Source organism: Leptosomus discolor, chromosome 10 (genome assembly GCF_034619465.1).
Source record: "Leptosomus discolor isolate bLepDis1 chromosome 10, bLepDis1.hap2, whole genome shotgun sequence".
Taxonomy (NCBI): domain Eukaryota; kingdom Metazoa; phylum Chordata; class Aves; order Leptosomiformes; family Leptosomidae; genus Leptosomus; species Leptosomus discolor.
This window is the reverse complement of record NC_141400.1, coordinates 13,915,137-13,926,257: the sequence shown is the minus strand read 5'-3', so window position 1 is coordinate 13,926,257 and position 11,121 is coordinate 13,915,137. Positions and strand designations below refer to the sequence as shown.

General features: G+C 48.0%; 1 protein-coding gene across 3 annotated transcripts; it reads left to right on the top strand.

The window, feature by feature from the left end:
- Nucleotides 1-882: 882 nt before the first annotated feature.
- On the top strand, nt 883-7,437 carry SAP30L (SAP30 like). Of its 3 annotated transcripts, XM_086470748.1 has the most exons (4): nt 883-1,068; nt 2,927-3,049; nt 4,596-4,694; nt 6,672-7,437. In XM_086470748.1, exons 1-4 carry the CDS (start codon nt 883-885, stop codon nt 6,798-6,800), a joined length of 537 nt encoding a protein of 178 aa, XP_086326874.1. In that variant the 3' UTR covers nt 6,801-7,437. The 3 variants fall into 3 exon arrangements, with proteins under 3 accessions (XP_086326874.1, XP_086326877.1, XP_086326876.1); XM_086470751.1 differs by lacking the exon at nt 2,927-3,049 and having other exon boundaries at nt 4,611-4,694; XM_086470750.1 differs by lacking the exon at nt 2,927-3,049.
- Nucleotides 7,438-11,121: the final 3,684 nt, after the last annotated feature.

Sequence of the window (11,121 nt, the reverse complement as noted above, 5' to 3'; positions counted from 1 at the left end):
CCAGCGCGGTGCCGGTTCCGCTCCGGCCGGTGGCAGGAACCCGGGTGAGGAGCCCGCGGCCCCGCACACGCCGGCCGCAGCCCCTGCGTTTCGCTGCGCGGCTCTCCAGGAGCGGAGGGAGCCCGGAGGCCGGCGGGGCCGGGGGCGCCTCCCTCCTCCTTGCCGAGGCAGCCGCTCCGGCGGCGCCCGGGGCCGCGGGCAGAGCCCGGGTCTCCTCAGCCCCCCCAGGCAGAGCGGGCGCCCCGCGGGGGATCGGGACCGGGCCCGCCGCTCCCGCCGCCGCTCTCACGGGGGGGGGGGGGCGGGGCGGGCACTGCGGTGCCTTGGCAACGGCGCGCGGCCCCCCCGTCCCCGCGCTGCGCGCCTCTCTCCCGGCGACCTTCCGGATGCCGTGCGAACGCGGAGGCTGGCCGGGGCCCGGCGGTGGCGGCAAATAGGCAGCGCCTTCCTCCAATGGGCACGCGGAGCGGCGGCGGCGCGCCCCGCCCTTCGGGCCATCCGGCCCAACCAGCGCCCCGCCTGCAGGCGAGGGGGCGGGATTTCCGCTGCCGGGGAGGCGGTTTTGTGTGTGTGTGTGTGAGTGCGAGCGGTGCTTGCGGGGTCCCGGCTCCCCCGCGGGTGGCGGCGCTTGGGGGGCCCGGCCCGGCCTCCGCGGCCACCGCTGAGGGGCGGCGGGCAGCCCTCCCGGCGGCGCGGCCCCCTTCCGCCGGCGCTGAGGGGGGGTCCCCCCTTGAGGGGACCCCTGCAAAAGCGGGGGGGGCCCCCGCGGGGGCGGTGGGGTCCCCCCGAGGGCGCGGGGCGGCCCGGCGGCGGCGGCGGCGGCGACGGCTGTTTCCCCGGTTCTCGGCTCCCCGGGCGGGGTGAGGGACGGGCAGGTGGGCGATGAATGGTTTCAGCACCGAGGAGGACAGCCGGGATGGGCCTCCCGCCGCCCCCTTTTACGGCCAGAGCTGCTGCCTCATCGACGACGGCGACCGGTGCGTGCGCCCCGCCGGCAACGCGTCCTTCAGCAAGAGGATCCAGAAGAGCATCTCGCAGAAGAAGCTGAAGCTGGACATCGACAAAAGTGTGAGTCGCGGCCTCCGCCGGTCCTGCCCGCCGCCGCCGAGCCCCCCCGCGAGGGCCGGCCGGGCGCGCCTTGCCGTCCCCAGCCCGCCACCGCACTGCGGTCCCTCCCGGGGGAGGCCGCACTCCCAGCGCAAAGTTGCTTATCGGCCCGGCGAGCTGGGCGTTCCGGTTGCCCCGGAGGGGGTTTCACCGGACCCCGACGAGCTGTGGGGAGAGGGGGTGCGAGGGGCGATGGCTTGTGGTGCCAACCCGCTCCCTCCGGACCGCGTTTTCCCCCCTTCGGGGTTACCCCGTGAGGGCGAGAGAAGAACGCGGCGGGGTGAAGATGCGGCTCTGCCCCGGGGCGCGGGTTCTCTCGTGGGGCTCCGTGGAGCAGCGCTAAACCCCGTGTTCGGGAGGAAGGCCGGCGCGGTGGGGAGCAGAGGATGCTCAGGGGGAGCAAAGGAGCCACCGTCTCTGCCCGGGAGGCGATAGTGCCGGTTTAATTTCGGTTTCGTGTTGAAAACCGCCGGCGCTGCTAGGCGGAATCAGCGGTGCGCGTTGCTGTTGCAGTCAGGCGTCACCGGCGTTACTTTTTTAATGGGTAGGAATCCGTGTTGCAGTGAGGTAGGTCGTTAGAAACGAGCGATCGCCTCTGACGGGAGCGGCGAGCGCTGCCGCTGCGACGGGGCACTTGCGCTCCGGTTCGCCGGCCGGCACGGAACAGCCCGGGTTGGTGCTGACCGCGTAATGACGTTAAGTGACAGCTGTCAGCTCGGGCTGGGAACGGGTCGTTTGCCGAGCGGAGAAGTAGGTGCCGCGGTGCAGCCCGCCAAGGTTACAGGAGGGATTTCTCAGCAGTGACTCGGTTAACGGAGTTGTGCTCAGCTTGCTTTTCTTTCCTGAGCTTTCAAGATTAAAACCGCTCAAAACAAAACAAAGGTGAGGTTTTGAGTCAGTCTGGCAGCTTCCCCAGCTCTTGCACAGCTGAGATACGTCATGTCACAAGAAGAGAGTCAATTTGAAATACAATTTTATTCGTACAACCTAGACTATTTCTCCTGATTGTAATCCTCAGCAAGTTTGTCTAGTGGAGTAGCAATTTCTTTCGTTTTAGAAATGATTCTTTGTTGACAGATGGGAGGCTTTAGAAATAAAAAGAGGAAATCAGACTAATGAACTCAAAATGAAGGGAAAGTATGAAGCGGGCTGCATACGGGGATTTCAAATGTAGGGTGCCTGTGTCATCTGAAGACATTTTTGCCTTACAGGTACCAAATAATTTTGATCATTTGTGCTGTTTTGTGGTATGTATGCTAACTCGAGTGAGAGAATGTTTGTTAAAAAGGGCGTTCCATGGCAGGATAAGCTATAGGAAAGAGACATTTTTGTCTTAATTGAAGTAATTAGCCAACTTTTATTTGGTCTAGGTTTTGAAACACTTGTGTTAATAATCTTCTGTACTACTCAAACCAGCAAGTTCACGAGAGTAGAACAGAATAATATTTTTCTTGGTAGTTACCTGGTAGCAAGTCCTGAAGCAAATGCACTTCATCCAGGCAATTACTTGTTTTTTTTTCTGATGAATGTTTGTAACCATAAAAAAGAAATAAAATATCTGTAGAGGTTCAGGTTCGGCTGGAACTCTTGAGTCCTTCATTTTCCTTGTTTTTCGTCTTTGTAACGTAAATTATCCCTGACTCAAGAGTGCGGTCTCAGGCCTGGGGTTTAAGATTAGAAATTCTGTAATGTCATGAGGCAGTCAGTCATGCCAGTCATGGGGGATGCGCTCTCTAATACTGGTGTCTAAGTGGCTGCTGTTGAATGCTGCTTCTACAGTACCTGTTTTGATTCCTTTTTCACCACTTCTGGCTCTTAGGTGAGACATCTGTATATTTGTGATTTTCACAAGAACTTCATTCAAAGCGTCCGAAACAAAAGAAAGAGGAAGACAAGTGATGATGGAGGTGACTCTCCTGAGCATGAAACAGATGTCCCCGAGGTTAGTGGGTGCCACGTGGGTGTAGGCTGCTTTACCAGTTTGGAGGATGTTGAAGTTTCACTTGGATGTTTTCGTCTATTGGAAAATATTTATATTTTAAATTGCAGCTCCACTGAAACCGCTATGTTTCAGTAAAGTAAAGTGCTGCTCTCACTTTCCAGGAAGACTTTTTTCTGATGTGCGATGTCCTAATTTTCTCATTCGTTCTTGTACGAGTTCTTTGCCCCTGTGAAGTTTTCTGTAAAAAGATGTATGCTGAGGTAACTGCACAGCTTCATGTATGGACTGCTTCCAAACAGAGAGCTGCTGAAACAACGTTTGATACTAATTCTTTTTTAAAGGTAAAAATAAGTTCTTTTCGGTGGTGGTGGCTGAGGCCCCGGTATGGTTCCTCATTACTTAGCATGCATCATTTTGCAAATACACTAGAGAATGCAGTAGGTCACTGTCTCTGTGTTTGGGTATTTGGGATATTAAGCTTCTCCAGACCTTTGCATATGTGGTATTTTTAGCACTATTTAAAACTACCTTCAGGTAATTCGTATCATCTTTTTATTTTCAGGAAATAGGCCTGAGGGAGGTTCTCTGTGTTACAGAACTCTAGAATAATCTGTCCCCTGTGCCATTGTGTGCTGTATTTGCTTTGGTGATGTTTCTGGTACTATTGACATTGCGAAAAGTTGTGCAGAGGTGATGTTCGCAGAGTTCTGGCCACGTCAGCAGAGCCCTCTGCTGGAAATGCCACCCGTGTTGGCAAAAAGCATTTTATTTCTGGGGGAAAAAAAAAAAAAGCCACCAGGAATCGTTTTGCCAGCAAAGCTGTGTCCTGGCTGCAAAGCTGTGTCCACACATCTCCTGAGTGGAGGTGTTGAAACAGCAGCAAGTTTTCGGTTTGGTGGGTTTTTTGGTTTGTGATTTTTGTTGGTTTGTTTTTTTTTTTTAAGATACCTGATCTGAAGGATGCGTGTCACCTAACTGAATAGGGAACGCTGCAGTGTGTCACTTTTAATGTCATTTTCTTCTTGGTTTTCAGCAGATTCCTTTTGTCTTTGAACTGTGGCATTTCCCACATGATTTTCATCTTCCTTCCTGTAACCTCCCCCCCCCCCCCCCCCACCTTGTTTTTAAACTGTGCACTTCCCATTTAAGCATTTGAATTTCACTTCTTCTCTGTACTCTGTTTTATGTCACAAGCCATTTGTTCAGTGCCTGCTAAATTGTTATTTCGTGTGTGAGCTTTTTAAACCTTGTGGGAACAAAAGGTTCCCCTTTGCTTGGAGGTTGCAGAAGTGTAATTGAGAGCAGAAATTGGCCAGCAATTCTGTTGACAGCATGTGAACCAGAACAAAATTTTGTATTTCCCTGAGGCTATTTTGGTCCTTTAAAATATACTTAGATTTGTCAGTAAGGCAAGCCCATGTGGTTCTGAATGCAGACAAGGAGCAGTCCTGTTGAGGAAGAAATAGTTATTTTTAGATAACTCTACGTTTCTGCCTAGTAGAAGCTAAAGGTAGTGCTCATCCCCTCTTCTCTGCATCACTTCCAGGTTGACTTGTTCCAGCTCCAGGTGAATACTCTGCGACGTTACAAGAGACATTATAAGTTGCAGACTAGGCCTGGACTCAACAAGGCTCAGCTAGCAGAAGTAAGTGACCACAGAGGTAGTGTTATCTCTGTTAGTAAAAAAATTCTTATCTCCGCTGCTCAAGTGCACGTTTTGTGGAAGCTGATACCTGTAGTGCCTCTCAGCAGTGTGTACCGTGGGCTCTGTGAAAGGTTTCGGGGGATGACGCCAGCGGAAAGCTGCGTGCTTGCTTTCATCCGAGACAGTTGTGGAAGACATGGAAGCTGGCTCTTGAAAGCATGTTTTAGTAGCTTGCTCTTCTCTGCTCCCTTTCCCTCCTTGTTCATAGCCCCCGTCTGTGACCTCTAGGGAGCAGAGGCAGCACCTAGTTTCCAGAGGCCGGGGTGTCAGCTGAAGATGGCTGTTGACTGAAACGCAGACTTACACACTACTAGTCACCTTAAGTGCCCCTGTTACTTTTTCTTTCCTCACAGGCACTTGAACTGGTTGGAATTGTTTAATATTAAAGGCAGAATCACTGGCCATGACTTCAGATTCCTTATTTCCCTCCCTTGTCCTGACGTCTTGTGGTTCTGTATTAAGTCAATAAAAGGCTCTTTCCTTAAGGGCCTCTACTGCTGCTTTCCCACCATACGGGGCACTTGTTAGGAAAGAACTCTCTGTCTCTCTGTTATTTGGGCTTGGTGTGCATCTGCTCTGTTCTCTTTCCTGACTTGATCTGAAGGCATTCTGTGGGAAAAAGTCTTCTCTAAGCTGGAAAAAACTGTAGCAGTTACTGAGTGGTAATGAGGTTGAGTTTTATAAGCTGAGGCTTTCACAACTGTCTGCCCCAAACTGCCTGTTTTCCTTTTGCTTTAAAGAACAAAAACCAGCAGACCAGAAAAGACAGCGACTGCTGCCTTGCTCTCTTTCGAAGTCAGCTAGGGAATGAATATACAGAATATAGAGAACAGGTAGTGTGGTGCCTGTAGGAGTAGGTTGAACGAAGCAGGGTGGGTGTGTGTCCTCACTGGTAGTTCTGATTTGTCGTGTTCTAACTAACCAGTTCATAGTCTCTCAGCTGCCTCCTGCCATGATGGACTACTTGGGCAATTTACCCTGGGAGCGCCCAGGAGGAAAAACAAAAAAACAAAACAAAACAAAAAACAAACTACTATGCAAGCGGAAAATAAAGGAAGCCTAACCTAAAGTTGTCACACACTTCCCAGATTTCCTGTGAAGTCTGAGCAGCTGTGACCCTACGCTGGATCCTCGTCCAGCTCCCATGCTTGAATCACTGCTGCCTGAGGCTCTTAGACTCCTGCTGCTACCCCACCGTAAGGAAAACTCAAACTTCCATAAATCTTCTTGGAGTGACATATTGCTCAGCCTGCATCAAAATCCAGTTCTGGAGCTGTGTCTGGTACCAAAAAAGAGCTTCTTCCATGGGAGAAGCAGAGCTCATCCAGCTCCAGCATGTTTTCTACATTCATTTTCTGAGGAAAGAGCAGCTAAATAGTTCAGGGCTTATGACAGTGTCAGAGAGGGGTAGCCCTAACCAAATCCTAACCCTCCCATTGCAAATCCCCTGGTATTCCTTTCAGTGAAAACTTACCCGGTGTGTTTTCCTTTGGACTCTAAACCTTTGCTGCATCTGGTTCACACAGCAAAGTGTTTCAATATTTCTGACGCTCTCCTTTAAAATACTGAGAGGCAGGAAAAACTTGCTCTCCGAGTAATCTCGGCATGAAATGTCACTGAGGAGAGGCGATGCTGCTTTGGCAGGAGGACATTCTGGCTTCCAAATTCCGCTTGTAGGTTGGCTGCAAATACTGCTGACGTAGCAAGACTACGCTATGTTTGTATGCACATTCCAGCTGTAAAGAGAGAGAGAGGTAAATGAGGACTGACAGTTTGAATTGGTGCATGTTTGGCTAAAAGTATGTTACGCTCGGTGGCCATAAAATCGGTTTTGGAAAGGGAAGAGAAACCCTTTTTGTTCTGATTATTTCTACTTTTTAATTTCAGAATTTCTGTCTCTTTACATGTTCCTTCTAGACTGTCAGTCGTCACTTCAGAAATATTCCTGTGAACGAGAAAGAGACACTTGCGTATTTCATCTATATGGTGAAGAACAACAAGAGCAGACTGGACCAGAAATCAGAAGGTAGCAAGCAACTAGAATGAAAACTAACAAGACTTGGAATAAGAGAGACCTTGAAGGAACAGATGGTATTGTGCATTTTAGGTATATGGAAACTGTTGAAGTATATTGTAAATTTTTTTTAAAATGCAGTAAGTCTGGATGACAGAAAAAAATATAGACGTTCTTATCAGGAGTATTTGAAAACATGTGCCCAGCGTGTTTCTGAAGACGACTTCCCCTCATTTCAAAGTCCCGTGGGAATAAAGAAATGAGGATAATGGGGAAACCGAGTAAACCTGTAGGACCGTGGAGTTTGCCACCTCGGTGTTTTAAACCATTTCTGGAAATCTGCATCTCAGTGCAATTCAGATCACAGCTGGAGTTTTTTCACTGATTTCAGACTGCATCACAAGCCAGCATGCAGTTTGTCTTGGCACAGGACTGGAATAGCGGCAGAGATAAAATTCATTATCGAGGTGCACGGGTCAGAAGTTTCTCTGAAGCTTGCTCCCCACCTACACGTGCTCTGTCTTGCCTTGAGTCAGTGCTTCAAGTCCCAAACTTCCACAAATGCTCCAGCTCACCAAATCTACTCCAGTGAACACTACTTGACTAGTCTGAAATTGATTTATTTTTTTTAACCATTTTTCCTCCTGCCCCCTTCCGACATGGATGCCAAACAACTCTCTGCAATCTCTTTTTCCGATTTCTTTTATTTAAGAACTTCACTAATTGATTGTCTGTAAGCATTGAAAAACTTCTCCATTTCCTCCAAATGTGGTATTAAGGCAGATACAGCTTATTTGCTGGGTCTGATCATGTTGGTAAAAATGCTCATTTAATTCATTTATGCCTGTTTCCCTTGTATTCAAGGCTCAGTGGTGGCAGGTGAAACAATGGCTTGAGACATCTGTCTCTCCATCTCTGTGTCAGATCAGGTATCAGTCACAAGTGATGTGACTTTTATACTGCAGCTGGTCTTTAGCAGGTGTCACAAAGCTGCTGTGTGGATGAGCGGGCTCGGCAGCCTCTGTTCCGTACAAAGCAGCCGTGTGAACGGGTGCAGCACCATACCCAGGGCAGGGAACTGGCTGGAGCACGATGCATTTCAGTTGTCTGTGCAACAGGCAAAAAGTGTGGAAGCACTTGCCTTTGGGGAGCGTTACGTGTGCTTTCTGGAGAGCTGTGGGTGGGGAGGGCGGCGTGCTGATGCTCTGTGACTGGGCGCTGTAGGAGGAGATCGCTCTGATTTTGTTATTTAAAGCCAAGGTGTCCTTACAAATAATATAGTGGTTATTTTGGCAAAAGGAGCTTATAAAAGTGTTGGTCGTGACTGACTGTTTTCCAGTGACCTCAAATTCTGTTCAAGGGGATGTCATGATTTAAAGCACCACTCTGTTTCTTTGCTGTCCTAAGCAGTGTCTCCATTCTGATACAAGATGCCAAGACTCCACATAAAGAGTGTGTTCTCAACAAGCCTTAAGCAACGAACTGAACAGTAGAAAACTTTGGCTAGCATTTTGTCAATGGCAGGTTTTAATATTCCAAACCTGGGTGAAGCTTTGTTGAAGAGCTAAATACACAGGTCATGATCCCAGCTTAGTACTGCATCATGTTTTGTAAGGCATGAAGGGTTCACATAGTGAAGCTCTTGAAGTTCTGCTGAGGTCTCTTTAAAAATCAAGTCACAATTTAAAGCAAGCTGGTCACATCAGCTCTGAAGTGTTTGCTAATACTCCAAAAACATGTTCAACAGACTTCAACACGTCTAAGTCCTGTGTCATAGGCAGAAATACTCTGTTATGGTACACGTCCCATTTGTGAAGTTTTGGGGAGTGTGATTGTTTCAGCATTTCCTTGTTCAATTCGGTATGGATTTTAAGAACATCAGACAAGAGAGAGGTTCAAGGAATGAGGAGAGAATGTCTTGTGTCGGTATTTCATGAATGTTTAAAAATTTTCTAATTATGCTGGTCCTTTCCTTATTGAAAGGGTGGAGTAATTCCCACATCAGTCAACGTGGTCTGGCTTCTCTCATTCAGGACAGATAGCGAAAAGGGTACATTCTCTGACTGCATGTTAATCTTCAAAGTGCTCGTGTAATCAGAGGATGTTACCAAGGGAAAATGAGTTTCTGAGTTGGGAGGGTTAATGCCTCATTGTGACTTCTAGACCAAAACTGTAAAAATGTGGTTTGTTTGGGATTTACTTTTTTGTTGTTGTACTTTGATTTGTTTTATTTCTGAGAGTAAATAAATCTGTTGGGGGTGTTTTAGCAGCCAGCAGCAAAATGATTCGTTTCAAGGAAATATGGTGGCAGGTTCCATCTGTTCAGGTGTATTCACTGGAATGCTTTTGTGCGGAGGTGGTATCCAGGAAACTGTTGTTGTTGTTGTTGTTTTGGTTTGGTTTGGGTTTTTTTGGTTTGTTTTTGTTTGTTTTTTGTTTTTTTCCTGAAAATAGTCAACTGATGTGAAATGTGATCCTTGTTGGTGTCACTCTTAAAGCAATTATACTTTTTTGAAAAAATTCTTAGTGAAGTGTGATGATGAAGAGATGTTTACCAGCCATTAGCAGTTGTTTATAAGGTGGAAAGCTGGGAGGCAAGACACCAAAGAAACAATCTTTGGCTGTCGGACCCCATGGCCTTATAAACCCTTGCAAATGCCTTATTACCTTGTTCTCAACTTAGCTAGAGCAAAACGCCTTGAGCAGAAGAAAGCCGATGTCTCGTTGGAAGGGGTCGCCACTTGATGGCTCCCGTGCTATGAACTGAAATCACACGTCAATTCAGTAGCAATATCCATGTTCAGGGTGCCTGTGATTCTTGAAAAGCATTTAGTGTCTAATAACCAGAAAACGCAACAATGCAATCGTCGTTCTGTATAAAACCATTCTGTGTATTCGATCCTTTATGCTGCATGCCAATTAAAAAAGACTTTCCAACTTTTTGTTTTAAACTTCAAAGTAAACGTGTTTGAACCTCACACTTGTGAAGCCATGAGGTGGGACATTTTCTCAGCACTTTTAGGTGGGGCTTGTTGGAAAGGTGGAAGACCCAAATCGCTTTGGCTGGTATGATTTTTTTTTTTTTTTTCCTTTTACATTTTGCTTTTCACAGATGGGCCTTAAATTCTGTCTAGCTTTGAACCATGGAGCACAAGCCTTGGGGGCATGGAGGATGACCAGATGTCATCTTCCATTTATAACAGTGGAAGCTTATTTCTTACAAGCCTGCATAGGTGACATTCACCCTGGGGCAGAGGAATCATCTTTGAAGCCCTCCAGGCATTATAGAGCTTAATTCAATTACATAGCCTAATTCAATTCTCATTGAAGAGTTGCATTAACTTCATTAGGCTTCTGAATAGATCCAAAGCCATTAGTATGAAATCCAAATAATGTGGAAACATCTCTTCTGGGGTTCATTTCATCCCGTATGCTGACCCTCTGCTCACTTTGAGGGAAGAAGACAAAATCATTGCTGGTAGTTATCGTCTTGAGCTCAACTCAAGGGAGTTGGAAGCATGCGAAGACTTGAGACGGTGGCGATCTGATGGCTGAAAAGTGCAAATATATCCAAGGAGGCAGTTTGTTTAAATTTCTGCATCTCAAAGCATATTGTATATCAACCCAAAGTAAACAATTGCATTAAAAGCTGAAAATTAAAAGTTTCTTTTGCCAGGCACTTTAGATGTTCAGCCTGAGAAAAGCAGAGCGGGCAGGTTTGTATCGCTTGTCCCCAGTACTCTGGTGTCCCAGTTTTCCTTAGAAGTGTGGCTGTGAACCACTAGACACCTGGGTGTGCAAGACTTGAGCAAGACATATCAAGTCTGGCATTTAAAGTTAGTCTTAAGTGCAAGTTGGATTCAGAGAGGCTTTGAGAACAAGAGCCGACATAATCCACAGTAAGTGCGAGTTTTCAAGCGGGTCATGATGGCACAGAGAAGGTGAAACAGGACATGGCCCGGAGCGAGGCTGAGCAAAACACACTTCCACAGTCAGCCCCGTGGAGGAAGGTTTGTTCAGCGTTGGCTCTTGCAAGGGATGTGTTATGAGGGGAAGGATGGGGGAGCTGTGCACTTTACATCTTTTGGTTGAGCCAAATGTAAATACAAATGGGAGATCTTCAGCAGTAACTGCAGTCGGAGGGGAGAGAAATGGTCTGCTGGGGAACTGTTTATTTAAGTTTGCAGATCGTTACACTTCCCTAGAGCACTAGAGTCACTTTGCCTCTACAGTTCAAAAGAGTGGGTAACACCAGGTGGCCTCCTGTCCAAAAGGAGTCCCTGTGCTGCCCAGAGCATTGACTGAAGAGCCCCAAAGGTGAAGGAATGTTACTGATGCCTCACTCCTCTTGTC

Coding starts and splice junctions, on each gene's coding strand:
- SAP30L (XM_086470748.1), top strand. CDS start 883: ATGAATGGTTTCAGCACCGAGGAGGACAGCCGGGATGGGCCTCCCGCC. Junction 3,050..4,595: donor ATGAAACAGATGTCCCCGAG/GTTAGTGGGTGC, acceptor CATCACTTCCAG/GTTGACTTGTTCCAGCTCCA. Junction 4,695..6,671: donor ACAAGGCTCAGCTAGCAGAA/GTAAGTGACCAC, acceptor TGTTCCTTCTAG/ACTGTCAGTCGTCACTTCAG.